Source organism: Juglans microcarpa x Juglans regia, chromosome 5D (assembly GCF_004785595.1).
Source record: "Juglans microcarpa x Juglans regia isolate MS1-56 chromosome 5D, Jm3101_v1.0, whole genome shotgun sequence".
Lineage (NCBI taxonomy): Eukaryota > Viridiplantae > Streptophyta > Magnoliopsida > Fagales > Juglandaceae > Juglans > Juglans microcarpa x Juglans regia.
This window is the reverse complement of record NC_054602.1, coordinates 5,894,665-5,912,493: the sequence shown is the minus strand read 5'-3', so window position 1 is coordinate 5,912,493 and position 17,829 is coordinate 5,894,665. Positions and strand designations below refer to the sequence as shown.

Below are 17,829 nucleotides of genomic sequence, written 5' to 3'. Positions count from 1 at the left end.
CACAACTGTTGGCTTGAGCGAAGTGCAGAATATCTACGCTCACTCGACATTCGCTCGACGTTCGCTCGAGCCAATGTTCACAAAAATGAATTCTCACTTTTCCTATAAATATCAAACGGCGCCCACTTCTTTGTAATAGACTTTAGAATTCATTTTGTCTTATTTTTTAAGTGTTTTCTTGAGAGAGAAGTCTAGAGTGAGTTTGAGAGATAACTTTCTTGTGAAATTTTGTTGTATTCATCTGTACTCCATCTCTGTTGATAGTGAAATCTTCGATATCGACCCCACCAGTGGATGTAGGCTCATTTTGAGTCGAACCACTTAATTTTTGGTATTCTTTCTGTTGATTATCATCAATTTCTTTTGTTTTAGTTTTGTTATTATACTTCGAATTAATCTTAGATCTACAGTTATTCTCAACAATAAGCGTACATCCCGTAACGCCGAACGCGTGTTCCTTCGCTATTATGCTTCAAGTGGAAGATGGGAAATTCGGGCCCACACGATCAAATAGCTACGTACCATTAAGATTGCTTGCTGTCGGTCGCTTTACGCTCACAGGCTGTGACGTGGAGGGCCTAACGGAATTCGCTACCTTTTACCGTCCGATGGGATCGCCCACACACACACAAAAACCGTGGCCTGTACATACGTGGCCTGTAATCGTCAGCGGCCAAGAGCGGCGAGAGGTTTTGCATACGTGGCTGAAAACGACGGGTTCGGATAAACATTGCGGAAGCTACTGTGTCTTGTCGTTCCCATCTTTGCCACGTGGTGGAAGCAGTAAAAGAAGGGAGAATAGATAATATAATAGGTGTGGTATGACGTCATCCCAACTTGTCCATATTTAACTTGTCAATTTGATTACGTGCGTGCACCGGCTGCAAGCGGCTTGTGTACAGTGTAAAACAAGTATTAAGATTATATTAAGATATCGAATCCAAGAGACATAGGTATGGAAATGATATTTGCTGTCTAGTTATTATGTAATTTTTTTGAAAAAGTGATAAATTTAAAATCTATATTAAAAATAAAATTATTTTTTTAATAATGACTTTTACTTTCTTTTTTACAAAGGGACTATATAGAGTCTGTATACTCTAAAATTATATACAATATTACCCTAAAAATATAAATAAAAGAGAAATAATATTTAAAATTTTAAGATATATAAGTCGTGCATATCCTTTTTTTTTTTAAAAAAAAAGTGACCAAGTATAATGGATTTCATTTTTTTAAAAGAAGTGCTTCCCATCCTATAATTACATTTAGTATTACTCTAAATAAAATCTATGTAATTTATGGTCTTCTTCATGTAATTTACTCATATTGAGATGGGTCAAGAGCATCCCATTTGAAAATTAAATTTGGATTTTCTTAAATCAAAATGGCTTTTCAATTAGTTTTTCATTTAAAATCTAAGAGAATTTTAAAAAATAAAATGCAAAAATAATTATTTATTGATGGTTGGCAAGTGGGATGGCCTGTATATATTATGTTTAAATCTTTTTTGTGATTGCCAGAATAAATGTGATACGTTGTTATTGAATATCCTGATAAGAAATTAACAATTCGATTCTTTTGATTTTTGATTTTACTTTTTACATGCAAGTCACTATAAAAACATTATATTATTGACATTAAAATTTAACTTGCAAGATAAATCTAAATTAATTATTTTTACAGATTAAATTATATCATATCATTAATATGGATGATATCCTTCACACCAAATTAGAGTTATAATTTCTCATAAAAAAAAAACTTATATTAAAATAAAATATTGCCTTTATCTTATAAAGAAGATTTTTTTTTCCTCTAGCGTTATGAGAAAAAACAATGTTTACCTGTGACACTTCATTTCTATATTTGTAATTGTTTTCGTAGAACAATTAATCGTAATGATTACATTAACACATTTGAAGGCTTTTTATAAAACTATAAATTAACATCAATGTAACTAGAAATTCAAGAACAACGCGGTTTATAAATAATACAGAAATAATAATTTTATCTGTCTTAAGAATATTTAAGACATGATTGCTTCAGATGTTATTAATAATGATTTCTTAAAATTTCTAGTAATGACATTCATTCAAACATTTTATATTATTTATATTTTTTAAAAGTATTTTTATAAAATTTAATTCTCATATACCACATATTATATAATTTTTTTAATTTTTTTTCTTATCAAATATATAGTATATAAATGATAAGTAGAATAATTCAATAATTTTTAAAATAATAAAACAAAAAAAAAATGTGACGAATAACGGACAAAGATGATGAGTAGGAAATTTCTTTAAAATATCATTATATAAATATTGTAAAACGCTACTTGCGATTTGTCATTTTTTATAAAATCCTCCCCGGACCCCCGCAACCTTTGGCACTGTCCAAAGTCCAGGAACGAGTAAAAGGTGGTTCAATTCACGACGGGTGGGACGTAGCAACTTGGAATCAATGGGGGCAATTGGTGACGTCATATCACGTCACTACAGTGTTGGTGACGTAGAAGAGGGCGTAACTGCCGTTGACGTTAGAGTCTTCTCTCCCTTATTTCCAGCCCGCCTCACCACTACCGCCCCTACACACGCACTTTATATAATCTACGCCTCTTCCTCATTCACAAACCCCCCCCCCCCCCTCTCTCTCTCTCTCTCTCTCTCTCTCACATCTTTGCACGATGCACCAAGCGATCCCTTATAGTCACAGAACATATTTCCCGACCACCGACGGTCTGTCGCGTCATCCAAGGGATACTCCAACCACCAGCAGCAACGGCGGAGGAAGCGAGGCCGAAGACGCCACAAATGTGGGGAAAACGGTGTCGGAGAATGCGGTCATGGTTGTCGGCCGACGTGGGTGTTGCATGTGCCATGTCGTTAAGCGGTTGCTACAAGGTCTCGGCGTGAACCCCCCTGTTTTCGAGGTCGACGAGAAGGACGAGGTGGCTGTCACAAGCCAACTGTTGAGAATCATGGGTGCCGTCGAGGATGGACAAGACGGTCAGGTACAGTTCCCGGTTGTATTCGTCGGGGGCAAGCTATTTGGCGGGCTGGAACGAGTCATGGCTACTCATATTTCGGGTGAATTGGTACCCATCTTGAAGCAAGCCGGGGCTCTTTGGCTTTGACGTCTGATTTGGAACTTTTTTCTATTTGGTTGTTTTTTTCCCCACTTTGTGTCATGCTATGTTCCTTCTCAAGAATTTTGGGAGCTGATAGGAATGCAGGGTTTATATGTCTCTTTGGAATTGGAAAGGATACGTGTAGATTAATGGAGTTTTAATTTTGGGTCGTTCATGTGAAGATCCCCATGGCCTTGATTGATTGGAAACTCTAATTTTTTTAAAGTCTTACGTACGCATACCTGTATAAAAGAATGATCTTATGCTCATCATCACGATCTTCAAGATCATCATCAGATATGGTGCTTTCATATGACTATTTTTATTTTTCCCTCAGAGCTGGTTGCCGAGGGCCGTCTTCGACAATGACCCTCCAGAATGCGCTGGGACTGACTGGATCTTTGCATTCAACGATATACTTTAGATGATTTCAACCATCCTTTCCCCATGAAAACATAAACAAATACATAGAAATATGCCTACCCAGGTTTCAAGTTGCGTAAGGATGACTGCCATGGCGATATCAATTATCTTCGTTTACTTCCAAAATAGTACAGCAGAATGAAATATTAACTTTCTGACCAAAATGGGTTTTTTATGGCAAGATGATCGTTTTCGAATGTACTTCGTTCGGTACTATTCTTGCAGCGGAATGTTTTTCTCTTTATCATTAATCAGGACGCAATGGTTTTAACCGTATGAAGTATTTGCGCCCGAAATTCCTTTCCAAATTCTGATTGAATTTACTTGAAATTAGAAAATAAAAAAAGTTCAATTGAACTCATGACAAAAAAAAAAAAAAAAAAAAAAAAAGTACGCGTAATTGTTATTTTATACCGTATGTTACCAGTAAATCAATTGGTCGGTCGTATTCTACAACTAGCTAGCTTCGCATCTGATGGCATAACACCAAGTCTCCAAAATAGCGGTTTTGGATTCGACCTTGTAACACACTTGATAGTAGGTATTTGGATGACTTGAAAATATAAGAGAAAATGTCAAGGAAATAGTCTGATTCGAGGTTGACTTTAATCTCCAATAGAAGAGAGGTTGAGGGTAAAATAAAAAACAATTGTATTCAAATTTTGGATCACCATGTTCAGTAGCTACAATACCCTTTTGTGCTAAAATGCAACACTGGATAGAAAGGCCTCAGCCTTGCTCCAACATGACCCACAGCTACTAAGCAACTTAACAAAAGAAAACAAACCAACTAAGGCCCAGTTACTCTGTGGCCCACTCCCTAACCTGATAACAATTAAGTAAATCAGGCCCTATTAGACTTGGCCTAAGCCCGGCCCAAGCATTCCATTTGTGGACTGTGACAAACTATCCCTAATAGAAGTACCTTGTCCTCAAGGTGCGGTTTAGCTTTAATCCTTCTCTTGCAGTTGAGGCAAGCTTCTTCCTCATCATGAACTTATTTTTAAGTTGTCTGGAAAAGGGTAGAGACTGCGCATCGAAACCTTTTGAGGTGAAGTTTTTCAAACTCAAACTGCCTTCTTTGACCATATATTGCAAGTTCTCAAGTAATCTTTGATGACACATGCAATTCCTTGTAATAGTTCCAAAGCAAGAGAAGATGACACGTTAACTCTTATTGTAGCAACAATTAACAATCCAGCAACCTTGACATGGAAGTATTTAACACCATCCCCAACATCAAACAGATCTCTAATATTAAACCCATGCTCACTTCCTTTATCAAATGGCTTAAAAACAACATTAAGTAGCGAAAAATCAAGTAGTTGAGGCGCACATTTCTTCTCCCCTAAAACTTGCAAACCCAAGAATATTTTCCCTCCACCATAGATTACAAGCAAAGTAGATAGGACTTCATATACCTCATCTCTAGATTGATGCAATTTAGCATGAGAAGTATGTAAAGGCCGTGTACGTGGATTACTGAATGGAATCGATTTTGCAAATGCATCAGCAAACTGGTGAAGCTTAGGTAATCCAGCCATGGACAACACTCCTTGCAAACCATCTGAAGTTCCAGAAATTATTGAGTTCCCATCACTAGATCCCGAAGCATTCTTATCACCATCATCAAAATTAACATGTATTTCACCATTCTTTTTAAGATCAAAATCTAAATAAAAAAGGTGAAAAACATTATTCAAAGTTTTGTTTAGACACTGATTCCCACAATCTCTTTTCTCTTTCCTCTATCAAATGGCTCAAAAACGCCTCTCAGAAGCATTATATCAAGCATAAAGGAAACAAAAAACTTCTTACCTCTACTAGGGAAAATTGGTTTTGATGAGGAAGTACTGTAATTGCTTGAATATTCACGAATTGTAGTGGCAATTTTCTGAATCAAACCACTTAAAATTTGGCCTTGTTTAGAAACCCGATACTCTTTGGATACGGTACATGCTATCTTCTCAAGCTTTTGAAGTTCATGATCAACCAAACGATTTACGAAAATAACTTCATAGTCAACATTATCTGAAATGGATATTGCTTGAAGATCTACCGACAAAGGCATCTTCCCTTGTGTGTCCAGCTTTGAGGTAATGCCATACACATCATAAAACCCATCCATCACTTTTTCATGATAACTTACTACATTATAGTTCCAATATCGAAGCGATGAAAACTTGATGATGGCTTGACTATCAGATAATTCATGAGGCATTTCATCAAACATCTCCTGGGCAATATATACTCTAGCTAATTTATTCACACCGGCATCTAGTGACTTGCAATCTTCCATGAGTATTGAATGTACCCCATTGAGAAAGGCTTCTCGAGCACCATCAATTGTGCCAGAGTAAATCACGATGAACCCTTTCTCTCTGCCTACCATGAAGGCCATGTTCCTCTGTACAACACGGATCACTTCTTCAAGCATGGAGACTCGATTGTGGAGCTTTTCAACGGCCACGTTAATTTCGATAGTATACCAGTTCGTGGTCGAGCACCCAACCGCTGTCATTATCGTCCAAGAGAGGGCCATCGAAAATTGGTGCAGCTGTTGATTCCATATGGCTTCGTTCAATTTGTGGATGATGCCGTCGAATGAGCTATCTTCGTCAATCTCGCAGCCCAATCCAGAGTACCACTCATACAAGACACTATAATTTTTCCTTTTTGCTTTCACACCACTTGCAAGGACTATGGCGAGGGTTTTAGATAAGGTGTAATCCAAATATGAGGGCGAAAACAGAGTTGGAGATTGGGTTTTTGGAAGATGGGTGGGTGATGGTGGAGTGGAGGCACTTGGAAATAACCCTGGGGTGATGGAGTGAAGTGAAGTACAAAGCTCATGCTAGGGTTAGAGTCATCACCTTTGTTTTGGAAAAGGGAGAGATCTGTAGATTGGAATATTGTGTGGCTGGGTTTTTGAACACGAAGTGAAGGTAGAGTGTCGCAGACGAGTTTGTGGTCATGGGAGAGAAGTGAGGGTGCAAAGACGCAAAACTAGAAATCACGTCCTCCAGGGTAAAAAATCCACAACCCAGATCGTGAAACCTGAGTGATGTCCTCAAAAATCTCCACATAAACAATTCGAGTGTACTCTCTATCTCGATGAATATCATCCCTGGAAATGTTGAGTTCATATTTGATAATTTCACCATCTGGAAACGATCGCACTGCTTGTTCTTCGTCTTGTAATTCGCAATTTGGGGGCTCGAGATAGTTCAAGTTTACATTAAAGTTGTTCCGGTGTTCCTTTAATTTATTTTCTTCTTGCACCGTTGCTGTGTATTTTTCCTCTCCTGTAGAGGATAGAGCTGACTTTTCAGATTTGAGAATTCTTTATTGAAGTTGTTTAGAAAATTTTTTAGATTGTTCTTGATATCTTTAAATGTGTGGAAAATAGTATCCAAACGTTGTTGTGATTGTTTTATTTTCTCTTTGATATTGAGTAAGGATGAAATAATTTTTTTTATTTTTACGAGTTGATGAAGCTGATGTCAATAAAAGACACTGAATACCACTATAGAAGAGAGGTCGAGAGAAAAATAGAAAATAATTGTATTCAGATTCTGGATGACCATATTCAGTAGCTACAATACCCTTTTATGTTAAAATGCAACACTGGATAAAAAGGCCTCGGCCTTGCTCCACAACTACTAAGCAACTTAACAAAAGAAAACAAACTAAGGCCAGCTACTCTGCGGCCCACTCCCTAACCTGATAACAATTAAGTAAATCAAGTTCTATTAGACTTGGCCTAAGCCCTGCTCAAGCATTCCTTTTGTGGATTGTGACACCCCCTCTCCCAATGTCATAAAAAAAAAAAGAAAAAAGAAAAAAAAAGGGGGTAACTTCGCATCTGGATTGCATGAGCTTAATTAGCCTGCTGCACCTTATGCTGCTGCCGATATCTCCTCTAAGCCCAGCCATCAAGGCCTGATAATGGGCCTTAAAGTTCTCTTTTCTCAGGCCCAATCTAAAGCTCACAATTTCAAGTTAGGGGTATGTTAGCTTTATATCCACGCTGTCTCTCCGACTCAAAAGTGCCATGGCAGCCACGTAATGACGAAAAAACCTTTCAATACATGAATTACCTCCCCCATCGTAATATCATATCCGGTATATTAACGTAAATTGTGTTCCTTGTCAGGTGCTGTATAAAGTAAAGGCCGAAAGGGCGTTTCCCTCCCCCAATTTTAAACCCCCCCCCGTCTTTGCTCTCCAGGCCCCAAAAAGAAAGCGAAGAAAGGTGAAAGGAAAAAGAAATTATTAACGAAAGCAGAAACAGATCGGAGAAGAACTGAGGGGAAGCTTACGATGATGAGGCTTTTCAGAGGGAGAGACAACTCCTCCTCCGATGACTCTCCCCAACCCTTCTCTCCCTCTCCCTCCCTAGCTCCGCCGGTGACCTGCCCTGCGAGGCCGATCCGACTCGTCTACTGCGACGAGAAGGGGAAGTTTCGAATGGATCCCGAGGCCGTCGCCGCGCTTCAGCTCGTGAAGGGGCCAGTTGGCGTTGTCTCCGTCTGCGGCCGTGCTCGCCAGGGCAAGAGTTTTATTCTTAACCAGGTGCCTTTTTTTGGTGTTGTGAAACTTAGGTTTGTGGCGTTAGGTATAGCTTGGTTAGTGCTTTGATCTCCTTGGTTTGTAAAGTGTGAATTGAGAAGGTTTCTTAGGGTTTCTAGGGCAAGAGAACTGTCTCATTTGTCAACTGGGGAGTAGTTTTACGTTTCTGAGCAATTTCGAGGAGCTTTTAGTTAGGGCATTGCTTCTCTGGGGATGTCGAAATCCTCGTTTCAAAGCAGGGATTTGGCATGCTAATTTAAGAATGCACTTGTGATTTCACGCAATGCTGGAGATTTTATTAGTTAGTTATCATTGCCAGTAAAATACCTTTCAACAGCAATTTCAAGAGTATCACTGCCTCACTTTTTCTTTTTTTGGGGGGAGGGGGAGATTATAACGCTGCTCTGTAGCTTTTAGTGTACTGACTGAACACGTAGCTTACCAAAAATTGTGAATCGTTTTAGCTGCGCTTAAAATTGAACTTTCACTTTGTGGTAGGTTCTTCTTGCTACTTTAGCCATGGAGAGTGAGTTATGACAAGAAGTCTGGACAAAAGAAGCAGCAGTACAGCAGAAACTAATCTTAGTCATAGGAGTATGATGGCATAAGGGGCTGATATAAACAATTATTGGCATAAATAGTTATTAATTCTCATGTGTTGGAAGCCTGAATATTTCTCCGCCTTCTTTAAGCTGAACCCCACCCCCCCCCCCTCTCCCCCCCAAAAGAAACAAAAAAAAAAAAAAAAAAAAAGCTCTGCTTCTTTCCTTTCATACTATCAACGGTTCTGAAAAGATAGAAAACAAAGTTACAATACCATAATCAACGATCAAAAACTCCTAGGGGTTGGCTCAAGTGGTAAAGGCCTTGGGCTTGGGGGTATGCTCCTTCTAGTTCTAAGGTTCAAATCCGCTTGGCTGCAAACAATCTCTAGAGGCCATCGGGTTGGAGAATTTTTTCCTTGAAATACCCGAGGTACACTTGTGGAAAACTCCTTGCCGAGGGCTTATGCACCCTCGGGATTAGTTGGGACGCTGTTCCTGAACACGCAGTGGCAATAAAAAAAATAAAAATCAATGATCAAATCATGGATCATAATCAAATCCTTAAATGATTCATGATTGTTATAATTATTTTGTTTGTGTATTACCTTGATAAATGATCAAATTTTTCGAGTCGCAATTTAACCAAGTATCATGCTTGAAATTTCTGTGTTGTAGCTTCTTGGGAGGAGTAGTGGATTTCAAGTAGCATCGACTCATCGTCCATGCACAAAGGGACTTTGGTTGTGGAGTACACCCTTGAAGAGAGTTGCTCTAGATGGAACCGAGTTTAATCTCTTACTATTAGATAGTGAAGGAATAGATGCTTATGATCAGACGGTCAGCCTTCACTCCTGTACACTGCATAACTACTACTTAAGACATTGCTTCTGAAGCTCCTTTTAACTCTGATATTTTTCATCCTACTTTTCTCACAGGGAACATACAGCACCCAAATATTCTCCTTGGCTGTCCTCTTATCTAGCATGTTTATCTACAACCAGGTTGGGCAGCTTATGTGGAGACCTTGATTCTTCTGGAAGATATCTCATGCATACTATAGTTGAAGATGTCTTATTCTTCTTTTGATTGATTAAATGTGATCTGATACAGTTTTTTTACCTCTAGTTAGAGTCTACTATAACGTCCCGGGCTACACCTATTCCTTTATTGATATTAATAAAGTTTTTACCTATAAAGAATGTAGTATAGTGTTCATAAGAGTATGTTTATTTTTACTCCTTTGTGGGACATTATTTTTTTTGTTGGATTTATTGCTAGATCTGCCAATTGATGTCATTCCTCTTAATTAGATGGGCGGTATAGATGAGGCTGCACTTGATCGTCTCTCTCTTGTCACCCAAATGACAAAACATATTCGTGTTAGAGCATCTGGAGGAAGGACTTCGGCTTCTGAACTTGGGCAATTCTCCCCAATCTTTGTTTGGCTTCTAAGGGTAACTTGTTATGTGCGATAGTGTTTTCCTATGCCAGACAAAAACATACATGGGTGTGTGTAAAATGGTTTTTGATGTCATAAAGTTGCTTTTTGTTACTTAGTGGCTTATATTTTGCTTCTTTTTCTTCTTTTTTAGGAAGTTGAATGGTTATTTTGTGTAATAATTAACTTCTCCCTTGCAGGATTTCTATTTGGATTTAGTAGAGGAAAATAGAAGAATAACACCTCGCGATTACCTGGAGCTTGCTTTAAGGCCTGTTCAAGGTGGTGGAAAAGATATAGCTTCAAAAAATGAGGTATTATCTGGTTCTTATTTTAGTTATTCTGACGATTTTACGAGGGGATTTACTTATAAAAAAAAAAAAGAATACTAGGGGATAATGTGAGAAATCTTGTGTTCATTCTATGCTCGTTATTGGCTGTTAAGTGTACCTTGAGGGATGCTCTGCTCTCATCTAGGTAACCTATACACTCTTGAAAAGGGCTGGGTTTATGTTCATCATGTGGTGAACACCAACAATCTGTTTGTTTCAGAAGATCTATCATATATGGATCAACCTTTTAAGCCAAATATAGATCAAGCTTTCATGTTTTGAATTTTGCAACATGCAGTGGACACAAAGTGGATGTGTCTACATTTGAAGATGTAGAAATGAAGTGCTCCCTTTGTCCAAATTTACATGTCTCGGTTTCCTTTTTTGAGATGTCCCAATATTTTTGTTGCTCCAACTTCTCAAGAATTTCCCGTCATGGGATCGTCCAATTCTTGCTTAGTTTGTTCTGTGTATGTGTCTATTTAATGGTTTCAATAGACCTTTCATGGGCTCTTATAAAATGATGTGGAGGTTAACAGAGGATTTGAATCTTTCTTCTTTTCTTCTTTCCCTTTCCCAGATGTGCTAATTTTCTAACTATATTTATCAATAGATTCGGGACTCTATTAGAGCTCTTTTTCCTGATAGAGAATGCTTCACACTTGTCCGACCTTTGAACAACGAAAGTGATCTTCAGAGACTTGATCAAATATCGGTTAGTACCTTATGGTTCCCATATATTCTATTATTCTTCTTTTTGGTGGTCATCTTGTTTGTTGGCTTTATTGTCTTCTCATTCTATTATATTGCTTATTTAACCCCTAAGGGTTGACTCAAGTGGTAAAGGCCTTGGACTTGGGGGTATGCTCCCCTAGGTCTAAGGTTCAAATCCCCTTGGGTATAAACAATCTCTAGGGGCCATCGGACTGGAGCATTTTTCTCTTGAATTACCTGAGGTGTACTTGCGGGAAACTCCTTGCCGAGAGCTTGTGCATCCTCGGGATTAGTCGGGGCGTTGTTCCCGAACACCTGGTGTAAAAAAAAAATAATAAAAAAAAATTGCTTGTTTACTCAAGTCTTGTTTTGCATGCAGTTGGACAAACTAAGGCCTGAATTTAGATCTGGACTGGATGCATTGACAAAGTTTGTTTTTGAGAGAACAAGGCCAAAACAAGTTGGGGCAACAGTAATGACAGGTCCTATACTGGTTGGAATTACGGAATCTTATCTAGAGGCTCTCAATAATGGTGCAGTCCCTACAATATCCTCCTCATGGCAGGTTAGTATTGCTTCCAAAAGGTCCTCTTCCCTTCCGTTGCCTTTACAAATGCAATGCATTCTTCTTCAAAAAGCTGTGCATTCATAATTGTGCAACTTTTTTCTCTTAATGCGGTTCAACTGTTACAAAATAATTGTTTTCCCTCTGTTGCATAACATTGAATATTCAGTTGTGGCATTTTTCTTTACATAAATTCTATGGTAGTGTTTACACGAGAAGAAAATTACCATTGTGCAGACCATATGTAAAATCTTGGGTGAGAAGGATCGCGATACTTAATGAAAACTATCCCATATATCATATGATTCACTGATATGCTTCCCCCCTCTTTAATATAGTTTATTATTTTTTCCTCAGAGTGTTGAAGAAGCTGAGTGTAGAAGAGCCTTTGATTCTGCTACTGAGGTTTATAAGTCGTCTTTTGACCGTTCAAAGCCAGCTGAGGAAGTAAGTGTTATTTTGACTTCTCATTCTTAATTGCTTCTATTATTTTCTAATTCCAGCATTTCAGGCTGCATTAAGGGAATCGCATGAAGAAGCTGTTCAAAAATCTCTGGCTATGTTTAATGCTGGTGCTGTAGGAGCTGGTTCCACTAGGAAGAAATATGAGGAGTTTCTCCAGAAGTTTTTCAGAAAAGAATTTGAGGTAACTGTTTTCTGAAAAATACCATTATAAAATGCTCAAAACATGGTTTGAAAAATGGTGTAGACCTCAGTCAGTTAGTTTATCACATGCATGCAGATGTGCTTGCACACAGGTGTGTTTATTGTTCTTACGTAACCCAACTTCCCCCCGTACAATAGTATAGACTTGTGAGCAATGGAATCTGTGCAGGTGTTTTTTCTTCCTAATTGGTTATTTGTACACATAGATGTTATTAATCTGCATTTGCATCTACCTGGCAATGGTGTGTTTGCACCTGATTTCATTAATGTCAATTTGTCCATTGATGCAGGATTATAAGAGGAATGCATATATGGAGGCTGACTTGCAATGTTCAAATGCTATACAAAGCATGGAAAAAAGGCTGAGAGCAGCTTGCCACGCTTCTGATGCAAATATAGATAATGTTGTGAAGGTATTTTGATTTCTTGCTACAATTTCTTTCTCACTGGCTTTTGTTAGAAACACAATTTCGTGGTGCTTCTATGAAGCCAATACAATAGGATAGGCACGTACTGTGAATTCTTTCTTGGATTGCTTGTTGTTTGTGTCTATATCCAAGTGAATAACCTCTGTACTCATTAGAAAGACGCAAGTTCTCTTTTATGATACTTTTGTATACATCTATATCAAAGTTGATAACTTTGGATACAATATATTTATGTGTATATGACTCACTTTGGTATGTGAAAATTCAGACTATTAAATTAATCTTCTTTTTCTTGTATTGCATGTACATTTGTGTGTGTAGATATGTGTGCATACTGTGTGTTTGTCTTGAGTGGTGAATGAGTAATTTGGCCGGAAGCCCCCAAGTAAAATTTCATGGTTCCACTCCAACTTTGGTTTGTATTTCTTGCATAGGAGTTAGATGTCTTGTGTGAATTGAAGAGGAACAAAACTTGCTATTTGAGCTAATTCAATCTTGACATGTCACTCTTACGCAGGATTGAGTTTTTCTAATGCTTGATCTAAATTATCTAAATTTTTCCACCTCAAGCGTTAGCTGCCTAAGACTCCTTACTGGCTAGAAATTCCCTTTTGGCTTGGCTTAACCCAGGTCAGTTAGTTTTACAAGTGGCACAATCACCATGTTCATTGGAGTGCTGTTTCTCGATTCATCCAGTTATCACTGTCAATTGTCAATATTTAAATGGCTAGTTAGCTACTGTAATTGTTACTAGCTCAAAATATTGTTGACTTCTGTCAACTAGACACATCACAGCATTGGGTGAGGGTTAGGCAAATTGCAAGGTGAGCTGATTAATTGATCTTAGTGGAGAAAGAGGTGTACTTCCATGAAATACACATCCTATATCTTGGACGAGTGTACAGAAACTGTCTTTTCATTTAGAAGATGAGAAGTGGGACAATCTAACCAGCCATGAAACCTTGCTTTCATCAGTGCTTTCTCATGAACTTTTCCCAGGCGCTTGTATCACCTTACGCATCTGTCTAGCATATATTTGAAATTATTGGTCTTTATTCAAGACAAACTAGCACAAATCTTCCAATTTTCGGGCAAGGGCTACTACCATCTGTAGTTGTCTCTGTAAAGCATGTATCTGTTACAGGTTAGATCATTGAGCTTTACATTCTTAGGTCCTGTGAATTTAACGATTTTTTAATATCTACTCCTTTTTCACTTCATTTGTGTTAGCAGCTAAATTTTTCATCCTGTTTTAATCGTGCCTTTAGTTTGTCTAGAAGTATCTCTAGAGCAAATAACACTTATGATTCTGTGTGATATATAACACATGCTGTCTTTATTACCTTAATGCATGGTCTATGCCATGAAAGTTCTCACTGAATACATCTTCTCCCATTGAGTTTAGTCGTAAATATGTTATGCAGGTTCTTGATGCTCTTCTATCTGAGTATGAAGCATCATCTCATGGCCCAGGAAAATGGCAGAAACTGGCTGTGTTTTTGCAACAGAGGTTTGTAGCAATGTTCTTTTGTTCTGTTTTTGCTGTTGGCAGTCTTTACACAGTTCTGTATTGGGTTTTATATCTATCTAACGCTGTAGAACTCCCCAGTTTGGAAGGTCAAGTGCTCGACCTTTCCAAGAAGTTAATAGATCAGGTCAGATCAGAGAAGAGTTCACTTGTGCTTAAATGCCGCTCCATTGAAGATAGGATGGGGTTGCTTAACAAGCAGCTGGAAGCTAGCGAGAAGTATAAATCTGAATATCTGAGGCGTTATGAAGATGCTATCATTGACAAGAAGAAGCTTGCTGATGAATATATGAGTCGCATAACTAATTTGCAGGGAAATTGCAGTTCATTGGAGGAAAGAAGTTCAAGCTTAATGAAAGCTTTGGATTCTGCCAAACAAGAATCCTTGGACTGGAGAAGAAAATATGACCAGATCATATCGAAACAGAAAGCTGGAGAAGATCAAGCCAGTTCAGAAATTGCAGTTCTCAAGTCCCGAAGTAGTGCTGCTGAAGCTAGGCTTGCAGCTGCTCGGGAACAAGCTCAATCTGCTCAAGAGGAGGCAGAGGAGTGGAAAAGGAAGTATGATATTGCTGTGAGAGAAGCAAAAGCTGCTCTCGAGAAGGCAGCAGTTGTGCAAGAACGCACAAATAAACAAACACAACAGAGGGAAGATGATATAAGAGAAGAATTTTCTAGCAGTTTGGCTGAAAAGGTCAGTTCTCTCTCTCTCTCTGTCACACACACACCCTTCACATATGCACACGTGTTCTACATGTTTTCAATCAATTCATTAACATGGTGCTTGATAATTGAAAAAAAAGAAAAGATGACATGTTTGCTTTATCAATAAAAATATCCAGGACGAGGAAGTAAAGGACAAGGCAGCAAAGCTTGAGTATGCTGAGCAGTGTTTGACAACTCTAAAATTAGAGTTGAAGGTGAGTTTTCTTGGATCTTTACTGAAAAGGCTCTTGAATGATGCCTCTCTCTCATTTAGATGTACACATGCCCTCACAAACACATTCATTTCATGCAGTCCATTTCTGTAAGTACGATATTGAGTGGTACTTGACTGGCAATTCCTTTGCAGGTTGCAGAGTCGAAAGTGGAGAGTTATGATGCAGAATTATCATCGCTCAGGTTTGAACTGAAAGAGTTGAACGAGAAGTTAGATGGTGTAAATGATGAGGCCAAATCATTTGAGAGAGAGGCAAGGATACTAGAACAGGAGAAGATACATTTGGAGCAGAAATACATATCTGAGTTCAAACGGTTTGATGAGGTGCAGGAAAGGTGCAAAATTGCCGAAAGAGAAGCTAAGAGAGCAATTGAAGTAGCTGATAAAGCTAGGGCTGAAGCAGGTACTGCCCAAAAAGATAAGAATGAGATGCAGAGATTGGCAATGGAGAGATTGGCCCAAATTGAGAGGGCTGAGAGGCAAATTGAAAATTTGGATAGACAGAAGAATGACTTGGCACATGAAATAGAGAGAACACGCATATCAGAGATGGATGCCCTTTCGAAAGTCGCACTATTAGAGGCAAGAGTTGAAGCAAGGGAGAAAGAAATAGAGTCACTACTTACATCAAATAATGAGCAAAGGTCCACTACAGTGCAAGCCCTTCAGAGTCTTCTGGACTCGGAACGGGCAGCACATGTAGAGGCTAGCAACAGGGCAGAAGCCCTCTCTCTTCAGTTACAAGCCGCACAGGCAAAAATTGATATGCTCCAGCAAGAGTTTACCAAGGTTCGTCTAAATGAAACAGCATTGGATAGCAGGCTCAAGACTGTTTCCCACGGAAAACGTCCCAGGGTAGAGGATTTTGAAATGGGTGTGGAGTCTGTTCAAGACATGGAAACAAGTGACAAAATCTTGAGAGAAAATAAGAAGTCCAGGAGCACAACTAGCCCACTGAAGTATGTGCACCCAGAAGACGGTGGTTCAGTCTTCAGGGGCAATGAGGATAACGATAGCCAGCAAACCAATCAGGAGGATTATATGAAGTTCACCATTCAGAAACTTAAGCAGGAACTAACAAAGCATAACTTTGGTGCTGAACTGCTGCAATTGAGGAATCCCAACAAGAAAGACATTCTTGCTCTGTACGAGAAATGTGTTCTCCAGAAGTCATGACAAACCATTCAAAAGACTAGTAAAGGAAGGTTGTAATCTACAGAAGTTCACTTGATAAATTAGCATAGTCCCAGAGCAATAAGTTGTCGAGGGGTTGGTTTCCTAAAATCCTATCAACGTGTTTATATAGGCATAATTAGGAAGATGGTATTTTTAAGGTCAGGGCATGTTAGCTTATCCTCATTGGCCTATGGATTGAAGCTTTCAAATGTGGCTTCACTGGTAGTGGTGCATCCTGTGCAATTCGCCATTTAGCACCATCAGGCACTAGCGTGTGCAGAATAGGTTAGATTTGCAAGTTTTGTTTTTCTTTTGTTTTCCCAGCCAATTTATTCTCGTTTAAGGGCTTTTTTTTTTCTTTTTTTTCCTGGTTATTTTTGGGGCGGGGTGGTTGCTTTCTCATTTACTTGTGTGGGCATGTACTTTTGATGGCTTGGCCATTGAACTCATTTGACAGTCTGATCTGTGTGGCTGAAGTGCCGAATAGACGATATGCGTAGGCCTAGTAGTGTTGGGCCAGCATCGTTTAATTAAATTCCCATCTGGAGGGAAAACGAACAGTATGCAACACCCTTGTTTATTTTTGTTTTTATTTTCATTTTTAATTGCTTCTGTTTATATGTGCCACCTTTACCATTCTCATGATATTTTCTGTGTTGGTTTGGAAACTCATCAAATGGTTTTGTGTTTAGGTTTTAAGAAAACTAAACTGCAAGTCAATTCCATAGAAAGAAGATCCCAGACGAAATGGGTATATATATTGCTCTTTTAGGCTTCTTTTAGTTGTTGGACTTTAGTGAGATCAATTCGGTTCAGTCTAATTATAAACTGAGTTTAATATTTAAATATTCAACTTTCAAATTTTAAATTCATTTCAATTCAAAACTTCTTTACACGTAGGATGCATATTCTTTTTCAATTTAATATCTCTTTATACGTGGGACTTATAATTTTTTTAAAATTTTTATAAATATATCTAAATTTATTTTAACATTCACACACATCTAAATTTATTTTAAATAGACTTTACAAAACTTATTTCATCATCTCAGAGCTCAACAATCAAACCATCCTAGCACTTTTAATATGGCTTCAGGGATAGTTCGTGCGTTAAAATAATTGGTCCTGCCTAAACGATGTGTATGCTAATGCCATTTCAGCCTAATAGAAACTCCAATGGGCCTCTCGTGTCTCAAAGTCTCGTTATTTTCAAACCTCCCTAAAGGAAAAAGAAAAACTGATATTTTCATTCTATGACGTCTTTGAAGTGTGTATTTTTTGTCTCTGAATACAGAGTCTAAACGTTAAAAAAGAAGTCACGTATTGACAAGTTTCTAGGACTATCGGAGGATAATAAATTATGCAACGA

At 38.2% G+C, this 17,829-nt stretch overlaps 3 protein-coding genes across 3 annotated transcripts; 2 read left to right on the top strand and 1 right to left on the bottom strand.

Annotated features, from left to right (window-relative positions):
- Positions 1-2,603: 2,603 nt before the first annotated feature.
- LOC121266400 (glutaredoxin-C9-like) lies at positions 2,604-3,314 on the top strand. Its single transcript, XM_041170215.1, has one exon. The coding sequence runs from the start codon at positions 2,690-2,692 to the stop codon at positions 3,137-3,139; it is 450 nt and encodes a 149-aa protein (XP_041026149.1). The 5' UTR covers positions 2,604-2,689; the 3' UTR covers positions 3,140-3,314.
- A 1,309-nt stretch (positions 3,315-4,623) lies between these two features.
- LOC121264796 lies at positions 4,624-6,077 on the bottom strand. Its single transcript, XM_041168096.1, has 2 exons — positions 5,375-6,077; positions 4,624-5,123 (listed from the first exon to the last, which is right to left on the bottom strand). The coding sequence occupies exons 1-2, from the start codon at positions 6,075-6,077 to the stop codon at positions 4,624-4,626; spliced, it is 1,203 nt and encodes a 400-aa protein (XP_041024030.1).
- Positions 6,078-7,755: 1,678 nt separating this feature from the next.
- On the top strand, positions 7,756-17,072 carry LOC121266399 (guanylate-binding protein 1-like). The gene is made up of 14 exons (XM_041170214.1): positions 7,756-8,131; positions 9,349-9,510; positions 9,609-9,674; positions 9,984-10,127; positions 10,312-10,425; positions 11,057-11,158; positions 11,537-11,722; positions 12,080-12,169; positions 12,234-12,368; positions 12,679-12,801; positions 14,241-14,326; positions 14,426-15,038; positions 15,187-15,264; positions 15,417-17,072. Exons 1-14 carry the CDS (start codon positions 7,880-7,882, stop codon positions 16,458-16,460), a joined length of 3,195 nt encoding a protein of 1,064 aa, XP_041026148.1. The 5' UTR covers positions 7,756-7,879; the 3' UTR covers positions 16,461-17,072.
- Positions 17,073-17,829: the final 757 nt, after the last annotated feature.

What these genes read in the sequence shown, in the direction of transcription:
- LOC121266400 (XM_041170215.1), top strand. Translation starts at nt 2,690, where the DNA reads ATGCACCAAGCGATCCCTTATAGTCACAGAACATATTTCCCGACCACC.
- LOC121264796 (XM_041168096.1), bottom strand. Translation starts at nt 6,077, where the DNA reads ATGACAGCGGTTGGGTGCTCGACCACGAACTGGTATACTATCGAAATT. An exon ending in ACCAATTTTCCCTAGTAGAG is followed by an intron (nt 5,124 to 5,374) that starts GTAAGAAGTTTT and finishes CTGGAACTTCAG; the next exon opens with ATGGTTTGCAAGGAGTGTTG.
- LOC121266399 (XM_041170214.1), top strand. Translation starts at nt 7,880, where the DNA reads ATGATGAGGCTTTTCAGAGGGAGAGACAACTCCTCCTCCGATGACTCT. An exon ending in GCTGTGTTTTTGCAACAGAG is followed by an intron (nt 14,327 to 14,425) that starts GTTTGTAGCAAT and finishes AGAACTCCCCAG; the next exon opens with TTTGGAAGGTCAAGTGCTCG. An exon ending in CTAGCAGTTTGGCTGAAAAG is followed by an intron (nt 15,039 to 15,186) that starts GTCAGTTCTCTC and finishes AAAAATATCCAG; the next exon opens with GACGAGGAAGTAAAGGACAA.